This window comes from Procambarus clarkii, chromosome 31, assembly GCF_040958095.1.
Source record: "Procambarus clarkii isolate CNS0578487 chromosome 31, FALCON_Pclarkii_2.0, whole genome shotgun sequence".
Classification (NCBI taxonomy): domain Eukaryota; kingdom Metazoa; phylum Arthropoda; class Malacostraca; order Decapoda; family Cambaridae; genus Procambarus; species Procambarus clarkii.
This window is the reverse complement of record NC_091180.1, coordinates 32,950,951-32,974,667: the sequence shown is the minus strand read 5'-3', so window position 1 is coordinate 32,974,667 and position 23,717 is coordinate 32,950,951. Positions and strand designations below refer to the sequence as shown.

Genomic DNA, 23,717 nt, shown 5'->3' with positions numbered 1-23,717 from the left:
GGTGGCGTCAACAGTGGTGCCGTCCACAATGGTGGCATCAACAGCGGTGGCGTCAACAACGGTGGCAACAACAGCGGTGGCAATAACAGCGGTGGCAACAACAGCCGAGGTAACAACAGCGGTGGCGTCAACAGCGGTGGCAACAACAGTGGTGGCCATAACAGCGGTGGCGTCAACAGCGGTGGCAACAACAGCGGTGGCAATAACAGCGGTGGCAATAATAACGGTGGCAACAACAGCGGTGGCAACAACAGCGGTGGCAATAACAGCAGTGGCAACAACAGCGGTGGCGTCAACAGCGGTGGCCACAACAGCGGTGGGAATAACAGCGGTGGCAACAACAGCGGTGACAACAACAGCAGTGGCAACAACAGCAGTGGCAACAACAGCGGTGGCAACAACAGCCGTGGCAACAATAGCGGTGGCGTCAACAGCGGTGGCAACAACAGTGGTGGCCATAACAGCGGTGGCGTCAACAGCGGTGGCAACAACAGCGGTGGCAACAACAGCGGTGGCAATAACAGCGATGGCAATAACAGCGGTGGCAACAACAGCGGTGGCAATAACAGCGGTGACAACAACAGCAGTGGCAACAACAGCGGTGGCGTCAACAGCGGTGGCAACAACAGTGGTGGCAACAACAGCGGTGGCGTCAACAGCGGTGGCAACAACCGCGGTGGCATCAACAGCAGTGGCAACAACAGCGGTGGCGTCAACAGCGGTGGCAACAACAGCGGTGGCAACAACAGCGGTGGCAACAACCGCGGTGGTGTCACCAACAGCTTTGGCGTCAACAGTGGTGGCGTCCACAGCGGTGGCAACAACAGCGGTGGTGTCAATGGCAGTGGCAACAACAGCGGTGGCAACAACAGCGGTCTCAACAACAGCGGTTGTGTCAACAGCGGTGGCAACAACAGCGGTGACAACAACAGGGGTGGCGTCAACAGCTGTGGCGTCAAGAGCAGTGGCAACAACAGCAATGGCGTCAACAGTGGTGGCGTCAACAGCAGTGGCAACAAGAGCAGTGGCAACAACAGCGGTGGCGTCAACAGCGGTGGCAACAACAGTGGTGGCAACAACAGCGGTGGCGTCAACAGCGGTGGCAACAACAGCGGTGGCAACAACAGCGGTGGCGTCAACAGCGGTGGCAACAACCGCGGTGGTGTCAACAACAGCTGTGGCGTCAACAGTGGTGGCGTCCACAGCGTGGCAACAACAGCGGTGGTGTCAATGGCAGTGGCCACAACAGCGGTGGCAACAACAGCGGTCTCAACAACAGCGGTGGCGTCAACAGCGGTGGCAACAAGAGCAGTGGCAACAACAGGGGTGGCGTCAACAGCTGTGGCGTCAAGAGCAGTGGCAACAACAGCGGTGGCGTCAACAGTGGTGGCGTCAAAAGCAGTGGCAACAAGAGCAGTGGCAACAACAGCAGTGGCGTCAACAGTGGTGGTGTCAACAGCGGTGACGTCAAAAGCGGTGGCAACAACAGCAGTGGGAACAACACTGGTGGCAATAACAGCTGTGGCAATAACAGCTGTGGCAACAACAGCAGTGGCAACAACAGCGGTGGTGTCAACAGCGGTGGCAATAACAGCGGTGGCAACAAAAGCGGTGGCGTCAACAGCGGTGGCAACAACAGCGGTGGCGTCAACTGTGGTGGCATCAAAAGTGGTGGCAACAACAGCGGTAGCGTCAACAGCAGTGGCAACAACAGCGGTGGCGTCAACAGTGGTGGCGTCAACAATGGTAGCATCAACAGCAGTGGCAACAACAGCGGTGGCAACAACAGCAGTGGCAACAACAGCGGTGGCGTCAACAGTGGTGCCGTCCACAATGGTGGCATCAACAGCGGTGGCGTCAACAACGGTGGCAACAACAGCGGTGGCAATAACAGCGGTGGCAACAACAGCCGAGGTAACAACAGCGGTGGCGTCAACAGCGGTGGCAACAACAGTGGTGGCCATAACAGCGGTGGCGTCAACAGCGGTGGCAACAACAGCGGTGGCAATAACAGCGGTGGCAATAATAACGGTGGCAACAACAGCGGTGGCAACAACAGCGGTGGCAATAACAGCAGTGGCAACAACAGCGGTGGCGTCAACAGCGGTGGCCACAACAGCGGTGGCCATAACAGCGGTGGCAACAACAGCGGTGACAACAACAGCAGTGGCAACAACAGCAGTGGCAACAACAGCTGTGGCAACAACAGCCGTGGCAACAACAGCGGTGGCGTCAACAGCGGTGGCAACAACAGTGGTGGCCATAACAGTGGTGGCGTCAACAGCGGTGGGAACAACAGCGGTGGCAACAACAGCGGTGGCAATAACAGCGATGGCAATAACAGCGGTGGCAACAACAGCGGTGGCAATAACAGCGGTGACAACAACAGCAGTGGCAACAACAGCGGTGGCGTCAACAGCGGTGGCAACAACAGTGGTGGCAACAACAGCGGTGGCGTCAACAGCGGTGGCAACAACAGCGGTGGCAACAACAGCGGTGGCGTCAACAGCGGTGGCAACAACCGCGGTGGTGTCACCAACAGCTTTGGCGTCAACAGTGGTGGCGTCCACAGCGGTGGCAACAACAGCGGTGGTGTCAATGGCAGTGGCAACAACAGCGGTGGCAACAACAGCGGTCTCAACAACAGCGGTTGTGTCAACAGCGGTGGCAACAACAGCAGTGGCAACAACAGGGGTGGCGTCAACAGCTGTGGCGTCAAGAGCAGTGGCAACAACAGCAATGGCGTCAAAAGTGGTGGCTACAGCAGTGGCAACAAGAGCAGTGGCAACAACAGCGGTGGCGTCAACAGCGGTGGCAACAACAGTGGTGGCAACAACAGCGGTGGCGTCAACAGCGGTGGCAACAACCGCGGTGGTGTCAACAACAGCTGTGGCGTCAACAGTGGTGGCGTCCACAGCGTGGCAACAACAGCGGTGGTGTCAATGGCAGTGGCAACAACAGCGGTGGCAACAACAGCGGTCTCAACAACAGCGGTGGCGTCAACAGCGGTGGCAACAAGAGCAGTGGCAACAACAGGGGTGGCGTCAACAGCTGTGGCGTCAAGAGCAGTGGCAACAACAGCGGTGGCGTCAACAGTGGTGGCGTCAACAGCAGTGGCAACAAGAGCAGTGGCAACAACAGCAGTGGCGTCAACAGTGGTGGCGTCAACAGCGGTGACGTCAAAAGCGGTGGCAACAACAGCAGTGGCAACAACAGCGGTGGCAATAACAGCTGTGGCAATAACAGCTGTGGCAACAACAGCAGTGGCAACAACAGCGGTGGCTTCAACAGTGGTGGCGTCAACAGCGGTGACGTCAAAAGCGGTGGCAACAACAGCAGTGGCAACAACAGCGGTGGCAATATCAGCATTGGCAATAACAGCTGTGGCAACAACAGCGGTGGCGTCAACAGCGGTGGCAACAACAGCGGTGGCAATAACAGCGGTGGCAACAATAGCGGGAGCGTCAACAGCGGTGGCAACATCAGCGGTGGCAACAATAGCGGGAGCGTCAACAGCGGTGGCAACAACAGCGGTGGCAACACCAGCGGTGGCGTCAACAGCGGTGGCAACAACAGCGGTGGCAACAACAGTAGTGGCAACAACAGCAGTGGCAACAACAGCGGTGCCGTCAACAACGGTGGCAATAACAGCGGTGGCAGCAACGGCAGTGGCAACAACAGCGGTGGCGTCAACAGCGGTGGCAATAACAGCGGTGGCAACAAAAGCGGTGGCGTCAACAGCGGTGGCAACAACAGCGGTGGCAACAACAGCGGTGGCGTCAACAGCGGTGGCAACAACAGCGGTGGCGTCAACAGCGGTGGCAATAACAGCGGTGGCAACAAAAGCGGTGGCGTCAACAGCGGTGGCGTCAACAGTGGTGGCGTCAACAGCGGTGACGTCAAAAGCGGTGGCAACAACAGCAGTGGCAACAACAGCGGTGGCAATATCAGCATTGGCAATAACAGCTGTGGCAACAACAGCGGTGGCGTCAACAGCGGTGGCAACAACAGCGGTGGCAATAACAGCGGTGGCAACAATAGCGGGAGCGTCAACAGCGGTGGCAACATCAGCGGTGGCAACAATAGCGGGAGCGTCAACAGCGGTGGCAACAACAGCGGTGGCAACACCAGCGGTGGCGTCAACAGCGGTGGCAACAACAGCGGTGGCAACAACAGTAGTGGCAACAACAGCAGTGGCAACAACAGCGGTGCCGTCAACAACGGTGGCAATAACAGCGGTGGCAGCAACGGCAGTGGCAACAACAGCGGTGGCGTCAACAGCGGTGGCAATAACAGCGGTGGCAACAAAAGCGGTGGCGACAACAGCGGTGGCAACAACAGCGGTGGCAACAACAGCGGTGGCGTCAACAGCGGTGGCAACAACAGCGGTGGCAACAACAGTGGTGGCCATAACAGCAGTGGCGTCAAGAGCGGTGGCAACAACAGCGGTGGCAACAACAGTGGTGGCAATGACAGCGGTGGCAATAACAGCGGTGGCAACAACAGCGGTGGCAATAACAGCGGTGACAACAACAACAGTTGCAACAACAGCGGTGGCGTCAACAGCGGTGGCAACAACAGCGGTGGCAATAACAGTAGTGGCGTCAACAGCGGTGGCAACAACAGCGGTGGCAACAACAGTAGTGGCAACAACAGCAGTGGCAACAACAGCGGTGCCGTCAACAACGGTGGCAATAACAGCGGTGGCAACAAAAGCGGTGGCGTCAACAGCGGTGGCAACAACAGCGGTGGCGTCAACAGCGGTGGCAATAACAGCGGTGGCAACAAAAGCGGTGGCGTCAACAGCGGTGGCAACAACAGCGGTGGCAACAACAGCGGTGGCGTCAACAGCGGTGGCAACAACAGCGGTGGCAACAACAGTGGTAGCCATAACAGCAGTGGCGTCAAGAGCGGTGGCAACAACAGCGGTGGCAACAACAGTGGTGGCAATGACAGCGGTGGCAATAACAGCGGTGGCAACAACAGCGGTGGCAATAACAGCGGTGACAACAACAACAGTTGCAACAACAGCGGTGGCGTCAACAGCGGTGGCAACAACAGCGGTGGCAATAACAGCGGTGGCAACAACAGCAGTGGCAACAACAGCGGTGGCGTCAACAGCGGTGGCAACAACAGAGGTGGCAACAACAGCGGTGGCGTCAACAGCGGTGACAACAACAGCGGTGGCAACAACAGCTGTTGCAACAACAGCGGTAGCGTAAACAGCGGTGGCGTAAACAGCGGTGGCAACAACAGCGGTGGCAACAACAGCGGTGGCATCAACAGCAGTGCAACAACAGCGGTGGCAACAACAACGGTGGCGTCAACAGCGGAGGCAACAACAGCGGTGTCAACAACAGCGGTGGCATCAACAGTGGTGGCGTCAACAGCGGTGGCAACAACATTGGTGGCGTCAACAGCGGTGGCAAAAACAGCGGTGGCAACAACAGCGGTGGCAACAACAGCTGTGGCAACAAAAGCGGTGGCAACAACAGCGGTGGCAACAACAGTGGTGGCAGCAACAGCGGTGGCGTCAACAGCGGTGGCAACAACGGTGGTGGCATCAACAGTGGTGGCAACAATTGCGGTGGCAACAACAGTGGTGGCATCCACAGCGGTGGCATCAACAGCGGTGGCAACAACGGTGGTGGCATCAACAGCGGTGGCAACAACAGCAGTGACAACAACAACGGTGGCAACAACAGTGGTGGCAACAACAGCGCGGTGGCATCAACAGCGGTGGCAAAAACAGCGGTGGCAACAACAGTGGTGGCAACAACAGTGGTGGCAACAACAGCGGTGGTGTCAACAGCGGTGGCAACAACAGTGGTGACAACAACAGCGGTGGCGTCAACAGCGGTGGCAACAACAGCGGTGGCAACAACAGCGGTGGCGTCAACAGCGGTGGCAACAACCGCGGTGGTGTCAACAACAGCTGTGGCGTCAACAGTGGTGGCGTCCACAGCAGTGGCAACAACAGCGGTGGTGTCAATGGCAGTAGCAACAACAGCGGTCTCAACAACAGCGGTGGCGTCAACAGCGGTGGCATCAACAGCAGTGGCAACAACAGCGGTGGCAACAACAACGTTGGCGTCAACAGCGGAGGCAACAACAGCGGTGTCAACAACAGCGGTGGCATCAACAGTGGTGGCGTCAACAGCGGTGGCAACAACAGTGGTGGCGTCAACAGCGGTGGCAAAAACAGCGGTGGCAACAACAGTGGTGGCGTTAACAGTGGTGGCAACAACAGCGGTGGCAACAACAGCGGTAGCAACAACAGTGGTGGTAACAACAGCGGTGGCAACCACAGCGGTGGCAACAACAGCTGTGGCAACAACAGCGGTGGCAACAACAGCGGTGGCAACAACATTGGTGGCATCAACAGTGGTGGCAACAATTGCGGTGGCAACAACAGTGGTGGCATCCACAGCGGTGGCATCAACGGTGGTGGCATCAACAGCGGTGGCAACAACAGCAGTGACAACAACAACGGTGGCAACAACAGTGGTGGCAACAACAGCGCGGTGGCATCAACAGCGCTGGCAAAAATAGCGGTGGCAACAACAGTGGTGGCAACAACAGTGGTGGCAACAACAGCGGTGGTGTCAACAGCGGTGGCAACAACAGTGGTGACAACAACAGCGGTGGCGTCAACAGCGGTGGCAACAACAGCGGTGGCAACAACAGCGGTTGCGTCAACAGCGGTGGCAACAAACGCGGTGGTGTCAACAACAGCTGTGGCGTCAACAGTGGTGGCGTCCACAGCAGTGGCAACAACAGCGGTGGTGTCAATGACAGTAGCAACAACAGCGGTCTCAACAACAGCGGTGGCGTCAACATCGGTGGCAACAACAGCAGTGGCAACAACAGGGGTGGCGTCAACAGCGGTGGCGTCAAGAGCAGTGGCAACAACAGCGGTGGCGTCAACAGTGGTGGCGTCAACAGCAGTGGCAACAACAGCAGTGGCAACAACAGCGGTGGCGTCAACAGTGGTGGCGTCAACAGCGGTGACGTCAAAAGCGGTGGCAACAACAGCAGTGGCAACAACAGCTGTAGCAATAACAGCTGTGGCAATAACAGCTGTGGCAACAACAGCAGTGGCAACAACAGCGGTGGCGTCAACAGTGGTGGCGTCAACAGCGGTGACGTCAAAAGCGGTGGCAACAACAGCAGTGGCAACAACAGCGGTGGCAATAACAGCTGTGGCAATAACAGCTGTGGCAACAACAGCATTGGCAACAACAGCGGTGGCGTCAACAGCGGTGGCAACAACAGCGGTGGCAACCACAGCGGTGGCAACAGCAGCAGTGGCAACAACAGTGGTGGCGTCAACAGCGGTGGCAACAACAGCGGTGGCAACAACAGTGGTGGCAACAACAGCAGTGGCAACAACAGCGGTGGCGTCAACAACGGTGGCAAAAACAGCGGTGGCAGCAACGGCAGTGGCAACAACAGCGGTGGCGTCAACAGCGGTGGCAATAACAGCGGTGGCAACAACAGCGGTGGCGTCAACAGCTGTGGCAACAACAGCGGTGGCGTCCACAGCGGTGGCAACAACAGCGGTGGTGTCAACAGCGGTGGCAACAACAGCGGTGGCGTCAACAGCGTTGGAAACAACAGCGGTGGCAACAAGAGTGGTGGCAACAACAGCAGTGGCAACAACAGCGGTGGCGTCAACAACGGTGGCAGCAACAGCGGTGGCAATAACAGCGGTGGCAACAACAGCAGTGGCAACAACAGCGGTGGCGTCAACAGCGTTGGCAACAACAGTGGTGGCCATAACAGCGGTGGCAACAACAGCGGTGGCAACAACAGCGGTGGCAATAACAGCGGTGGCAATAACAGCGGTGGCAACAACAGCGGTGGCAATAACAAAGGTGACAACAACAGCAGTTGCAACAACAGCGGTGGCGTCAACAGCGGTGGCAACAACAGTGGTGGCAACAACAGCGGTGGCGTCAACAACGGTGGCAACAACAGCGGTGGCAACAACAGCTGTTGCAACAACAGCGGTGGCGTCAACAGCGGTGGCAACAACAGCGGTGGCAACAACAGCGGTGGCATCAACAGCAGTGGCAACAACAGCGGTGGCAACAACAGCTATGGCAACAACAGCGGTGGCAACAACAGCGGTGGCGTCAACAGCGGTGGTAACAAACGCGGTGGTGTCAACAACAGCTGTGGCGTCAACAGTGGTGGCGTCCACAGCAGTGGCAACAACAGCGGTGGTGTCAATGACAGTAGCAACAACAGCGGTCTCAACAACAGCGGTGGCGTCAACAGCGGTGGCAACAACAGCAGTGGCAACAACAGGGGTGGCGTCAACAGCGGTGGCGTCAAGAGCAGTGGCAACAACAGCGGTGGCGTCAACAGTGGTGGCGTCAACAGCAGTGGCAACAACAGCAGTGGCAACAACAGCGGTGGCGTCAACAGTGGTGGCGTCAACAGCGGTGACGTCAAAAGCGGTGGCAACAACAGCAGTGGCAACAACAGCTGTAGCAATAACAGCTGTGGCAATAACAGCTGTGGCAACAACAGCAGTGGCAACAACAGCGGTGGCGTCAACAGTGGTGGCGTCAACAGCGGTGACGTCAAAAGCGGTGGCAACAACAGCAGTGGCAACAACAGCGGTGGCAATAACAGCTGTGGCAATAACAGCTGTGGCAACAACAGCAGTGGCAACAACAGCGGTGGCGTCAACAGCGGTGGCAACAACAGCGGTGGCAACCACAGCGGTGGCAACAGCAGCAGTGGCAACAACAGCGGTGGCGTCAACAGCGGTGGCAACAACAGCGGTAGCAACAACAGCGGTGGCAACAACAGCAGTGGCAACAACAGCGGTGGCGTCAACAACGGTGGCAATAACAGCGGTGGCAGCAACGGCAGTGGCAACAACAGCGGTGGCGTCAACAGCGGTGGCAATAACAGCGGTGGCAACAACAGCGGTGGCGTCAACAGCTGTGGCAACAACAGCGGTGGCGTCCACAGCGGTGGCAACAACAGCGGTGGTGTCAACAGCGGTGGCAACAACAGCGGTGGCTTCAACAGCGTTGGTAACAACAGCGGTGGCAACAACAGTGGTGGCAACAACAGCAGTGGCAACAACAGCGGTGGCGTCAACAACGGTGGCAACAACAGCGGTGGCAATAACAGCGGTGGCAACAACAGCAGTGGCAACAACAGCGGTGGCGTCAACAGCATTGGCAACAACAGTGGTGGCCATAACAGCGGTGGGGTCAACAGCGGTGGCAACAACAGCGGTGGCAACAACAGCGGTGGCAACAACAGCGGTGGCAATAACAGCGGTGGCAACAACAGCGGTGGCAATAACAACGGTGACAACAACAGCAGTTGCAACAACAGCGGTGGCGTCAACAGCGGTGGCAACAACAGTGGTGGCAACAACAGCGGTGGCGTCAACAACGGTGGCAACAACAGCGGTGGCAACAACAGCGGTGGCAACAACAGCTGTTGCAACAACAGCGGTGGCGTCAACAGCGGTGGCAACAACAGCGGTGGCAACAACAGCGGTGGCATCAACAGCAGTGGCAACAACAGCGGTGGCAACAACAGCGGTGGCGTCAACAGCGGAGGCAACAACAGCGGTGTCAACAACAGCGGTGGCATCAACAGTGGTGGCGTCAACAGCGGTGGCAAAAAAAGCGGTGGCAACAACAGTGGTGGCAACAACAGCGTGGCAACAACAGTGGTGGTAACAACAGCGGTGGCAACAACAGCGGTGGCAACAACAGCTGTGGCAACAACAGCGGTGGCAACAACAGCGGTGGCAACAACAGTGGTGGCAACAACAGCGGCAGCGTCAACAGCGGTGGCAACAACAGCGGTGGCGTCAACAGCGGTGGCAACAACAGCGGTGGCAACAACAGCGGTGGCAACAGCAGCAGTGGCAACAACAGCGGTGGCGTCAACAGCGGTGGCAACAACAGCGGTGGCAACAACAGTGGTGTCAACAACAGCAGTGGCATCAACAGCGGTGGCGTCAACAACGGTGGCAATAACAGCGGTGGCAGCAACGGCAGTGGCAACAACAGCGGTGGCGTCAACAGCGGTGGCAATAACAGCGGTGGCAACAACAGCGGTGGCGTCAACAGCGGTGGCAACAACAGCGGTGGCGTCAACAGCGGTGGCAACAACAGCGGTGGTGTCAACAGCAGTGGCAACAACAGCGGTGGCAACAACAGTGGTGGCGTCAACAGCGGTGGCAACAACAGCGGTGGCAACAACAGTGGTGGCAACAACAGCAGTGGCAACAACAGCGGTGGCGTCAACAACGGTGGCAACAACAGCGGTGGCAATAACAGCGGTGGCAACAACAGCAGTGGCAACAACAGCGGTGGCGTCAACAGCGGTGGCAACAACAGTGGTGGCCATAACAGCTGTGGGGTCTACAGCGGTGGCAACAACAGCGGTGGCAACAACAGCAGTGGCAACAACAGTGGTGGCAACAACAGCGGTGGCAACAACAGCGGTGGCAATATCAGCGTTGGCAATAACAGCGGTGGCAACAACAGCAGTGGCAACAACAGTGGTGGCAACAACAGCGGTGGCAACAACACTGGTGGCAATAACAGCGGTGGCAATAACAGCGGTGGCAACAACAGCGGTGGCAATAACAACGGTGACAACAACAGCAGTTGCAACAACAGCGGTGGCGTCAACAGCGGTGGCAACAACAGCGGTGGCAATAACAGCGGTGGCAACAACAACGGTGGCGTCAGCAGCGGAGGCAACAACAGCGGTGTCAACAACAGCGGTGGCATCAACAGTGGTGGCGTCAACAGCGGTGGCAAAAAAAAGCGGTGGCAACAACAGTGGTGGCGTTAACAGTGGTGGCAACAACAGCGGTGGCAACAACAGCGGTGGCAACAACAGTGGTGGCGTCAACGGCGGTGGCAAAAAAAGCGGTGGCAACAACAGTGATGGCGTTAACAGTGGTGGCAACAACAGCTGTGGCAACAACAGCGGTGGCAACAACAGCGGTGGCAACAACAGTGGTGGCAACAACAGCGGTGGCGTCAACAGCGGTGGCAACAACGGTAGTGGCATCAACAGTGGTGGCAACAATTGCGGTGGCAACAACAGTGGTGGCATCCACAGCGGTGGCATCAACAGCGGTGGCAACAACGGTGGTGGCATCAACAGCGGTGGCAACAACAGCAGTGACAACAACAACTGTGGCAACAACAGTGGTGGCAAAAACAGCGCGGTGGCATCAACAGCGGTGGCAAAAACAGCGGTGGCAACAACAGTGGTGGCAACAACAGTGGTGGCAACAACAGCGGTGACAACAACAGCGGTGACAACAACAGCGGTGACAACAACATCGGTGACAACAACAGCGGTGGCAACAACAGTGGTGGCAACAACAGCGGTGGCGTCAACAGCGGTGGCAACAACGGTGGTGGCAACAACAGAGGTGACAACAACAGCGGTGACAACAACAGTGGTGGCATCAACAGCGGTGGCATCAACAGCGGTGGCATCAACAGTGGTGGCAACAACAGCGGTGGCAACAACGGTGGCAACAACAGCGGTGACAACAACAGTGGTGGCATCAACAGCGGTGGCATCAACAGCGGTGGCATCAACAGTGGTGGCAACAACAGCGGTGGCAACAACGGTGGCATCAACAGCGGTGGCAACAACGGTGGCAACAACAGCGGTGGCATCAACAGTGGTGGCAATAACGGCGGTGGCAACAAGAGCGGTGGCATCAACAGCGGTGGCAACAACAGCGGTGGCAACAACAGCGGTGGCGTCAACAGCGGTGGCAACAACAGCGGTGGCAACAACAGCGGTGGCAACAACAGAGGTGACAACAACAGCGGTGACAACAACAGCGGTGACATCAACAGCGGTGGCAACAACAGCGGTGGCAACAACAGCGGTGGCATCAACAGCGGTGGCAACAACAGCGGTGGCAACAACAGCGGTGGCAACAACAGCGGTGGCAACAACAGCGGTGACAGCAACAGCGGTGGCAACAACAGCGGAGGCAACAACAGCGGTGGCATCAACAACGGTGGCAACAAGAGCGGTGGCGTCAACAGCGGTGGCAACAACAGCGGTGGCAACAACAGCGGTGGCAACAACAGCGGTGGCAACAACAGCGGTGACAACAACAGCGGTGGCAACAACAGCGGTGGCAACAACAGCGGTGGCATCAACAACGGTGGCAACAAGAGCGGTTGCGTCAACAGCGGTGGCAACAACAGCGGTGGCGTCAACAGCGGTGGCAACAACAGCGGTGGCAACAACAGCGGTGGCAACAACAGAGGTGACAACAACAGCGGTGACAACAACAGCGGTGACATCAACAGCGGTGGCAACAACAGCGGTGGCAACAACAGCGGTGGCATCAACAGCGGTGGCAACAACAGCGGTGGCAACAACAGCGGTGGCAACAACAGCGGTGGCAACAACAGCGGTGACAGCAACAGCGGTGGCAACAACAGCGGTGGCAACAACAGCGGTGGCAACAACAGAGGTGACAACAACAGCGGTGACAACAACAGCGGTGACATCAACAGCGGTGGCAACAACAGCGGTGGCAACAACAGCGGTGGCGTCAACAACGGTGGCAACAAGAGCGGTGGCGTCAACAGCGGTGGCAACAACAGCGGTGGCAACAACAGCGGTGGCAACAACAGCGGTGGCAACAACAGCGGTGACAACAACAGCGGTGGCAACAACAGCGGTGGCAACAACAGCGGTGGCATCAACAACGGTGGCAACAAGAGCGGTTGCGTCAACAGCGGTGGCAACAACAGCGGTGGCGTCAACAGCGGTGGCAACAACAGCGGTGGCAACAACAGCGGTGGCAACAACAGAGGTGACAACAACAGCGGTGACAACAACAGCGGTGACATCAACAGCGGTGGCAACAACAGCGGTGGCAACAACAGCGGTGGCATCAACAGCGGTGGCAACAACAGCGGTGGCAACAACAGCGGTGGCAACAACAGCGGTGGCAACAACAGCGGTGACAGCAACAGCGGTGGCAACAACAGCGGTGGCAACAACAGCGGTGGCATCAACAACGGTGGCAACAAGAGCGGTGGCGTCAACAGCGGTGGCAACAACAGCGGTGGCAACAACAGCGGTGGCAACAACAGCGGTGGCAACAACAGCGGTGACAACAACAGCGGTGGCAACAACAGCGGTGGCAACAACAGCGGTGGCATCAACAACGGTGGCAACAAGAGCGGTTGCGTCAACAGCGGTGGCAACAACAGCGTTGGCAACAACAGCGGTGGCAACAACAGCGTTGGCAACAACAGCGGTGGCAACAACAGCGTTGGCAACAACAGCGGTGGCAACAACAGCGGTGACATCAACAGCGGTGGCAACAACAGCGTTGGCAACAACAGCGGTGGCAACAACAGCGGTGGCATCAACAACGGTGGCAACAAGAGCGGTTGCGTCAACAGCGGTGGCAACAACAGCGTTGGCAACAACAGCGGTGGCAACAACAGCGTTGGCATCAACAGCGGTGGCAACAACAGCGGTGGCAACAACAGCGGTGGCGTCAACAGCGGTGGCATCAACAGCGGTGGCAACAACAGCGGTGGCAACAACAGCGGTGGCAACAACAGCGGTGGCAACAACAGCGGTGGCATCAACAGCGGTGACAACAACAGCGGTGGCAACAACAGCGGTGGCGTCAACAGCGGTGGCGTCAACAGCGGTGGCATCAACAGCGGTGGCAACAACAGCGGTGACATCAAATGACAACGGTAATAATTATAACAAATATAAAATCGTATTAAAAATATGATTTATTTAATCAATAAATAAAATATTTAAAAATATTTTATTATTAAAGAATTATTATTAATAATTTATTATTATTTTTTTCAGGAAGCAACGCCTATGTACAATCTTAATTATCGCTATATTAACTATAACAATTATCCCAATTATAATTATATAATTATACAATTATAGTAATTAATATATTAAACAATTATATCAATTTTCTACAATTGTAACAATATAAACAATTATAGTAATATAACAACATATATACAATTATTGCAACATATGAACAACCGAAAAAAATTATATATAATTTCAATAAGAAATAAACAATTATTGCAATATATATACAAATATAGGAACATATATTTACAATTATAACAAACAATTGTAACATTTATAAACAATTATAAGAAACAATTATAGCAATATTTAAAATTATAAACACATATAATTACAGCAACATATCAACTTATGTAACGCATAAACAATTATAACAATATGAAGAATTATTACAACATATCATAGCAACATATAAACAGTTATAGCAACATATAAACAATTATAGCACCATATAAAAAATTATAGCAACATATAAACAATTATAGCAACATATAAACAATTTTTTTTTTTTTTTTTTTTTATACAAGAGTTGTTACATTCTTGTACAGCCACTAGTACGCGTAGCGTTTCGGGCAAGTCCTTAATCCTATGGTCCCTGGAATACGATCCCCTGCCGCGAAGAATCGTTGTTACATCCAAGTACACATTTTACTGTTGCGTTAAACAGAGGCTACAGTTAAGGAATTGCGCCCAGTAAATCCTCCCCGGCCAGGATACGAACCCCTGACATAGCGCTCGCGGAACGCCAGGCGAGTGTCTTACCACTACACCACGGAGACTGTATATAATTATAGCAACACATAACAAATATAAAAATAAACAAACAATGATACAACATAAGTGCAATAAAAGCAACAATATAAACAGTTAAAGCAACATATAAAGTGAAAGCATTATATAAGCAATTATAACAGAAACAAATACTGCAATTACAGAAACAATTGCGACAACTACAGTAACAATTAGTGCAACTACAGTAACAATCGTTGCAACTACAGTAACAATTGCGACAACTACAGTAACAATTGCAGCAACTACAGTAACGATTGTTTCAACTACAGTAACAATTTCTGCAGCTACAGTAACAATTGCAGCAACTAAAGTAACAATTACTGCAACAACAGTAACAATTGCAGCAACTACAGTAACAATTGTTGCGACCACAGTAACAATTACTGCAACTACAGTAACAATTGCAGCAACAACAGTAACAATTGCAGCAACTACAGTAACAATTGTTGCGACCACAGTAACAATTACTGCAACTACAGTAACAATTGCTGCAACTACAGTAACAATTAGTGCAACTACAGTAACAATTGCAGCAACAACAGTAACAATTGCAGCAATTACAGTAACAATTGTTGCGACCACAGTAACAATTACTGCAACAACAGTAACAATTGTTGCAACTACAGTAACAATTGTTGCGACCACAGTAACAATTACTGCAACAACAGTAACAATTGTTGCAACTACAGTAACAATTGTTGCGGCCACAGTAACAATTACTGCAACAACAGTAACAATTGTTGCAACTACAGTAACAATTGTTGCGGCCACAGTAACAATTACTGCAACAACAGTAACAATTGTTGCAACTACAGTAACAATTTCGGCAATTACAGTACCAATGGTACTGTTGAAAATAGCAACACTAACAACAGAAACTGAAGATAACACTAACAACAGAAACCTAAAATAACACGGACAACGAGAACAGAAGATAACAACACGAAAAACAGGAACCGAAGATAACAACACGAACAGCAGGAACCAAAGATAACAACACGAACAGCAGGAACCGAAGATAACAAGTAACAATATGAAGATATCAGAGAGCAGCAACACGAGCAACAACATCACACATAAGATAACAACAGGAACAGTCCGTAACATCATGAGGAACAGCGGGAAGAGGAGCAAGAAGCACTTAGATCAGCAGTTGCGGGCGAGATGCCTCCCTCCCTGGCCGCGTGGCGCCCTCCCCGGGCGGGCAGACGAGCAAGGGCGGGAAAAGAGTGAGCGCGAATGAGCGCGAGTGACCGCGAAAGCGTCCTGAGCCGGCTTCCCCCCGCCCGTCTGCGGGGAGGGGCTCACCGACACGCCGGAAAGCATGTCTTGCATGCAATTGGTCAGCTGCAGGTCTCTGCAAGCCATTGGTCTAGGTGTTTAGGTGGGTGGGTGGGGGTGGACCTCGTAGCTAGCCTCCTTGTGGGCGGCGCTTGAGCGTTAGGGGTGAAAGACAGGTGTTTTCTGTTGTAAAAGTGGGTTTTACCTTCCTGTGGCTTGACACTATCCTCTCTCGGTCATTTGATCTAAGGCATTGTTAATGCCCAACAGTGTATGTATTTTTTTGGTCCATGTTTTCTTTAAGTAGCTTAAATGGATCAGAGGCTTCGCTTCTTTTATGGACCTGAAAGTATTTGATGATTCTTCATCTCCTACAGAAGATCTGAGCTATAATCCTCTATGGAGTGGAACAGAAAAATCCTATTCACTTATAATAGAAGTTGTTCATCTTTATGAACAAGATTTTGTATTACAAAAGTGAAATTACGTCACGATTTCTGAGATTGGAGAACTGATACGTGAAACTGTTGTTGCTCTAGACACGTCTTTACTGAATAACGGTAAATGTTTTTTTGTCACTCTTGAAAATTTGTGTTAGGTTACTTTGCGTTCCGTAAAGCTGAGGGTGAGGTAAGCTGAAGGTGAGGTAAGCTAAAGGTGAGGTAAGCTGAAGGTGAGGTAAGCTGAAGGTGAGGTAAGCTGAAGGTGAGGTAAGCTGAAGGTGAGGTAAGCTGAAGGTGAGGTAAGCTGAAGGTGAGGTAAGCTGAAGGTGAGGTAAGCTGAAGGTGAGGTAAGCTGAAGGTGAGGTAAGCTAAAGGTGAGGTAAGCTGAAGGTGAGGTAAGCTGAAGGTGAGGTAAGCTGAAGGTGAGGTAAGCTGAAGGTGAGGTAAGCTGAAGGTGAGGTAAGCTGAAGGTGAGGTAAGCTGAAGGTGAGGTAAGCTGAAGGTGAGGTAAGCTGAAGGTGAGGTAGGAAGGTGATGAAGTGGACTGTAAGAGATGCAGGTGGAAGTGGATTTTGATAACATGGGTCTTAGGCTTTGTTTTTGGGCGGACACAGGTATGCTATCGGGTATCTAAACATCACTACCAAAACGCTGCTTCCACCGAACAACCCTGAGGGTGCAATGTTCTTCAGCACAGGAGCTGAATGCAGCTGTAAAACTTCTTCATTTACTGAAAGAATTTGTTGCATCACGGAAAAATATGTTGGACGAATTTGAAAGGAATGGCATCACAAGCATGGTGCATCAACCTCCGAGGAAGTTGATGCACCAACAACTCTTCTTTTTTACATCAGTAAAAAACGTAAAAAAAAAAATCGTAAAAATAAAACTACTTTTTTTATTTACGTTTTCAGGATGTTGATCCTGAGAACGCAAGCACAGAACGCAATGCTAAAATTCAAATTGATGATGGACCAGCTCAAGAAACTAAGTTCTCAGGCTCGGCTCTTGAACCATTTAATCATCTGTTTTCTACTTGTCATTGGTCGCTATGAAGTATGTAGTCATGTCAACTCTTTCTGCATTTGAAGAAATGCACCAGGCTACACATTACCTAATTTCTTGCTATCCTAAGCTTCTGGGACCTAAAAACTAATTGTAACTGCAGCTGATCATGAAACTAAATGTAGTAATGCACTGAACATGTTTAAGAAAACTGTGTCAAACAATCTTTCTTCACTCTTTTCATATATATATATATATATATATATATATATATATATATATATATATATATATATATATATATATATATATATATATATATATATATATATATATATTTCTCTGCGAATTTACTATACTGACTTATGGTATCCAATTGCAGAGGGGAGAGATCATTTTATGTTATTTAATGAATCAGAAACTTCATGAGATCTAAAAATTAAAGACGACAAATTGAGCTACTTTCCTTAGAGCTTTTTTTTTACAATTTATTTAATTTGGGTGCGCCGCTTAAGCCTATGCAACGTAGAGTGATATCCGCCATTACCTGTTAGTGAGATAGGCTGTATGTGAGGTAGGCCCTAGATGAGGTAGGCTCTAGATGAGGTAGGCAGTTGGTGAGGTCTTCCTTAGGAGGCCAGAATTTGTAGGTCAGAATCTTGGGGATAGCCTCACCAAACTTTGTACCCTGATTTATGTGGGTGCGTGGCCAACTTGGTCGGGTTGAGCCTGGTACAAGAGAAACAAGTGCCAACTGACACGATTCCATGCTCATCTCAGTGTGTTAATGACACATCCCTGACACCATACACATCACAGGCTGGAATTGTGTATTTCAGTGAATATACGGTTGGTTAAGTGAGGGGAAAAGGTGACTGGAAATCGAGGTGAACGATGTGAACACGTGCTGCATCATTTCAGCTGGAAGATTCCCGCTGGACGTACTTGGAGAGCATGTGGAGACAAGCCTAATGGGGAGCTTTTTGTTCGTTGTGCATGTAAATATTTTGGGTGTTGTTGACACGATGTCTGTAATGTTAATGTCTTCTCGCAGACATAATAACACAGGATAAAACTCCCCCCCCACACACCTGTATGTGATACACAAGTGTGTGGGCGGGGTTTAAATCCTATGGTGATTGTCCTAATATAGTCAGATCGAGTTGAGTCCACAAATGGGATAGAGAGCTTGAATGGTCCCTAAGCCTTGATGGATGGCTTGGGAAAACTATCCGGCTCAGCTGGGACCATCCGGTGGGTGGAGCGTGTACACGGGGGAGAGGGGTAGCTAGAGGAATCAGGTGGAGGAGGCAGTAGGAAGAAGGATGTGTGGGAGGGCTGAGTGTAGGGAGAGGTGGAGCAGTGGAAGGACGGGGAAAGTGGGAAGGAAGAGGGGAATGAAGGAGGGAGTGAGTAACAGGCAGAGGACGGGGGAGGGGAAAGGGAGGGAGACACTGTTGTTTAAATATTAAGTTTGCATTCACGTTTTTTTTTTTTATTAATACATGAGGTACATCTGCATTTATGCGCGTTGCTTTCAAGCATAAAGCTTCCCAGTAAAAATGTTTGGAGGAAATTTCATAACTGTCTTCAAAATACTAATTAATTATATCGATGAACTATGTCTTGGGAAGAGAAGTGGAGCCCAGGAACTAGCTCCTGTCCCTCGACTTCATCCGAAGTAACTATATTTTAAATTTAATTTAAATCGGATGTATTCTTGGAAAATTAAGATGTGCCTCCATCCTTCAGTGCAGCAGGACGTACTAGGATTTTCTTCCATTCGCAGACGTGCACCATGTCGAGCCAATATGGAGAGCAGAGGACCTTTGGGAACACGTGAGGAGAAGCCTAGTGAGCCTTAGGAAGGTGTTTTGTATCAGTTGGTCAAGAGTAGCAGAAGTTTTAATTTTAGCTTCACGTCGAATCTTTTTTGAATCACGAGCGTGGCTGTACAGGACCATTCAAGTTCAAGTATGTTTATTAAGACAAGAAAAAAATACATTTACAAGGGATAGAGTAGCTTAGGCTATTTCTACCCCCTCCCCTGCAAGACCATTCAGTTCGGAGTTGTGTTGAACTTAACGTGTATGATGGGGCTTGGCAGACGATGTAATAAAGTTACCTGGACAGGTTCATGGTTCAAGGTAGTCGAGTCTATTAAAGCTCTTGGGATTTGCTGGTGTAAAACATATGGAACAACATTGGTTACGAATTGGCAAGTACTATGTGGAAATATAATAGTTGCAACGAATATGTTGCTAATTGACCCAGTTTCAAAAGGCTGTAATAATCAATTGCAAAAATTGTCTAAAGTGTGGTATTTGTCTCACAGCTTTCCAATAAACAAGAAAAGTGCTATGGAAATTGACAAAACTATTTTTAGATATGTATGGTATGGTAGACACCAACCAATTAAACGGACTACTCTATGTAAAGGTAACAAAAACGGTGGAATAGGAATACTGAATGTGTACCATAAGTCATTGGCAATCTTATGTGTTACCCTTAGAAAGGAGATAATGCAGAGGAATAGTGTAAATGCGCTAGGACATTACTTTTGTACATTACGTGTTGGCTACTTGATACATATGCCAGAGTATACTGACCTTGATACATATGCCAGAGTATACTGACCTTGATACATATGCCAGAGTATACTGTCCTTGATACATATGCCAGAGTATACTGACCTTGATACATATGCCAGAGTATACTGACCTTGATACATATGCCAGAGTATACTGACCTTGATACATATGCCAGAGTATACTGACCTTGATACATATGCCAGAGTATACTGACCTTGCCTTTATTTCACCGCACTTTTATTCATGTGCAATTGATGTTCTCAGGCGGATTTGTAATATTGAAAGTTTTTTAATGATGAACAGTAAACAAGTGTATGATGTTACACTACCAAATATAGTTCCTAGAGTAGGGGAGGCATATCCACTCTTTATCTGGCAAGTAATATGGGCAAACCTTCATGTTAAATATATTGCTCCAAAACAACGTGAACAATTGTATGGCTATATTCATGAGACCCTCCCTACTAATGATAGGTTGTTGATGTTGGGCATTAAGGACAACAATAGGTGTGACCAATGTACAGAAATTGAAAATAATATGCATATATTTTATTTCTGTAAGCAGAAAGTTGTTCTTGTAAACTGGATTAGAGACACTCTTAAAGCTTTATGTGGACCAAGTATTAGAGTGGAGTTAATGAGGTTTATAATGTTTCATATTGACATAAAATGCAAGAAAATTAAGAATACAATAATTATGCTACTTTCTGATTACATTTTTTGTGTGTGTGGATAGGCAGGCAGGAGGGTTACTGTGTGTGTGGATAGGCAGGCAGGAGGGTTACTGTGTGTGTGGATAGGCAGGCAGGAGGGTTACTGTGTGTGTGGATAGGCAGGCAAGAGGGTTACTGTGTGTGGATAGGCAGGCAGGAGGGTTACTCTGTGTGGATAGGCAGGCAGGAGGGTTACTGTGTGTGTGGATAGGCAGGCAAGAGGGTTACTGTGTGTGGATAGGCAGGCAGGAGGGTTACTCTGTGTGGATAGGCAGGCAGGAGGGTTACTGTGTGTGGATAGGCTGGCAGGAGGGTTACTGTGTGTGGATAGGCAGGCAGGAGGGTTACTGTGTGTGGATAGGCAGGCAGGAGGGTTACTGTGTGTGGATAGGCAGGCAGGAGGGTTACTGTGTGTGGATAGGCAGGCAGGAGGGTTACTGTGTGTGGATAGGCAGGCAAGAGGGTTACTGTGTGTGGATAGGCAGGCAGGAGGGTTACTGTGTGTGGATAGGCAGGCAGGAGGGTTACTGTGTGTGGATAGGCAGGCAGGAGGGTTACTGTGTGTGGATAGGCAGGCAGGAGGGTTACTGTGTGTGGATAGGCAGGCAGGAGGGTTACTGTGTGTGGATAGGCAGGCAGGAGGGTTACTGTGTGTGGATAGACAGGCAGGAGGGTTACTGTGTGGGGATAGGCAGGCAGGAGGGTTACTGTGTGTGGATAGACAGGCAGGAGGGTTACTGTGTGTGGATAGACAGGCAGGAGGGTTACTGTGTGTGGATAGACAGGCAGTAGGGTTACTGTGTGTGGATAGACAGGCAGGAGGGTTACTGTGTGTGGATAGGCAGGCAGGAGGGTTACTGTGTGTGGATAGACAGGCAGTAGGGTTACTGTGTGTGGATAGACAGGCAGTAGGGTTACTGTTTGTGGACAGGCAGGCAGGAGGGTTACTGTGTGTGGATAGGCAGGCAGGAGGGTTACTGTGTGGGGATAGACAGGCAGGAGGGTTACTGTGTGTGGATAGACAGGCAGGAGGGTTACTGTGTGTGGATAGACAGGCAGGAGGGTTACTGTGTGTGGATAGGCAGGCAGGAGGGTTACTGTGTGTGGATAGGCAGGCAGGAGGGTTACTGTGTGTGGACAGACAGGCAGTAGGGTTACTGTGTGTGGATAGACAGGCAGTAGGGTTACTGTGTGTGGATAGACAGGCAGGAGGGTTACTGTGTGTGGATAGACAGGCAGTAGGGTTACTGTGTGTGGATAGACAGGCAGTAGGGTTACTGTGTGTGGATAGACAGGCAGTAGGGTTACTGTGTGGGGATAGACAGGCAGTAGGGTTACTGTGTGTGGATAGACAGGCAGTAGGGTTACTGTGTGGGGATAGACAGGCAGTAGGGTTACTGTGTGTGGATAGACAGGCAGGAGGGTTACTGTGTGTGGATAGACAGGCAGTAGGGTTACTGTGTGTGGATAGACAGGCAGTAGGGTTACTGTGTGTGGATAGACAGGCAGTAGGGTTACTGTGTGGGGATAGACAGGCAGTAGGGTTACTGTGTGTGGATAGACAGGCAGTAGGGTTACTGTGTGGGGATAGACAGGCAGTAGGGTTACTGTGTGTGGATAGACAGGCAGTAGGGTTACTCAGTAGACAAAATATTTAAGTTCTTGCGAGGCAGGATCAGGTTTTTCTTCTGGGGTTTACGGCTCATGCTCGGTGACGATATGGGAAATTTGTTTACTGAGAATTATATAAAATATATATATAAAGGTAATAATTTCCCCTGTAAATTAATGTAAACATAATCTCCAATTTTGTAAATCATTTAAAGAAAAATAAGTATAACATTTAGGGGTTTTTAAAGTTTATGTTCTGTGATAATGAAACACGTTTACTGAGAATTATACTACTGTATATGTAATGTAGTACTGCCTTGTAAAACTTATGTATATATGATTTATATTGTATTTTATTAAATAAAGATAGAAAAAATGTCTGCATAGCCTACTCACGATGATTCAGCTAACTTGGAAAAGCTTTCTTTATAATGTTTGAGGGATCCACAGCCTACTATTGCTAAAAGTTCCACGAGAAGGGATCCTGTAACAGCCAACTTAAGGGCTACAGTGATATTCATGTTTAGTGGCAGTCTAAGTGTAGAGCCACTGAGTACCAGTGACGTCTTTAAGATTAAGATTTCTGTTTGTTCTCTTATTAGTTACAAGAGGTTACGGTTAAGATAAATATAGAATTATTCAAAACAGTCTCAGTAACTTTTGTTTTCGAGTTGATGCTCAGTTCACTAGTTTTGTGACACCCAGGAGAGTACAACTTTTGAGTTTATAGGGGCTGCGAGCGGCCAGCTAGTGTAGCAACTGAGTGATATTTTTTCCTTTTTCATTACATGTAATTTAATATGTTGTGTTTATGTGTCTACTTCTCTCTGCTATTGATTTATTATCGACGACCACCACCCAAGCTGAATCTTAATAAACTGATACACACTGCAGGACATACGTGTGATGTGAGAGGCTAGGCTACAGAAATTTCCGCATACCCCCTCAGAAGGCAGTATATTCCCTGGAGAGAGAGCGTCCACACCGGACAGTAAATTCCGTTGTAAATTCAGTAAAAACAGCACCCAGTAAATGCCAGGGAACCATATATCCAGGCTGGTGCCACTGATAGGGCGACCGAGAGGGTATAGGACGACTGAGAGTGTATAGGACGACTGAGAGCCTGAGTTATACCACAGTACAAGGTAGCCTAACCTCCCCAGGTATTCAATGACTGCACCGAGTGCGCTGTAACCGGAGTTGTAAGGTATGAACAGTGGGGCACTGAGTGAGTGAGCTCTCAACTCAGAGTGCCGAGAACGACACACTAAAGAGTAATTGCGTGCCTGGAGTTGTCTGAGACCTCATCATTGTACCATACAATCTCTGCACAATCTCCCTGGGGGATTGTGGGTGAGAATAACGGTCCTGCGGAAGTC

The 23,717-nt window shown here is 50.8% G+C and overlaps 2 protein-coding genes across 2 annotated transcripts in view; both read left to right on the top strand.

The window, feature by feature from the left end:
• Positions 1-10,845, top strand: part of LOC138370256 (uncharacterized PE-PGRS family protein PE_PGRS54-like) — a 29,533-nt gene extending 18,688 nt beyond the window's left edge. Inside the window, exons 3-17 of the mRNA XM_069334262.1 lie at positions 135-1,164; positions 1,206-1,856; positions 1,910-1,914; positions 1,985-2,876; positions 2,918-3,733; positions 3,817-3,821; positions 3,862-4,753; positions 5,242-5,804; positions 5,858-6,604; positions 6,886-7,252; positions 7,634-7,957; positions 8,659-8,738; positions 8,989-9,415; positions 9,900-10,012; positions 10,323-10,845. Coding sequence (XP_069190363.1) covers positions 135-1,164; positions 1,206-1,856; positions 1,910-1,914; positions 1,985-2,876; positions 2,918-3,733; positions 3,817-3,821; positions 3,862-4,753; positions 5,242-5,804; positions 5,858-6,604; positions 6,886-7,252; positions 7,634-7,957; positions 8,659-8,738; positions 8,989-9,415; positions 9,900-10,012; positions 10,323-10,845 — 7,435 coding nt within the window. The remainder of the gene's footprint in view (positions 1-134; positions 1,165-1,205; positions 1,857-1,909; positions 1,915-1,984; positions 2,877-2,917; positions 3,734-3,816; positions 3,822-3,861; positions 4,754-5,241; positions 5,805-5,857; positions 6,605-6,885; positions 7,253-7,633; positions 7,958-8,658; positions 8,739-8,988; positions 9,416-9,899; positions 10,013-10,322) is intronic.
• A 95-nt stretch (positions 10,846-10,940) lies between these two features.
• Positions 10,941-17,473, top strand: LOC138370255 (uncharacterized transmembrane protein DDB_G0289901-like). The gene is made up of 8 exons (XM_069334261.1): positions 10,941-11,057; positions 11,209-11,941; positions 12,017-12,406; positions 12,509-12,961; positions 13,092-13,287; positions 13,572-13,738; positions 14,838-15,538; positions 17,333-17,473. The coding sequence occupies exons 1-8, from the start codon at positions 10,941-10,943 to the stop codon at positions 17,471-17,473; spliced, it is 2,898 nt and encodes a 965-aa protein (XP_069190362.1).
• The last annotated feature ends 6,244 nt before the right edge of the window (positions 17,474-23,717 follow it).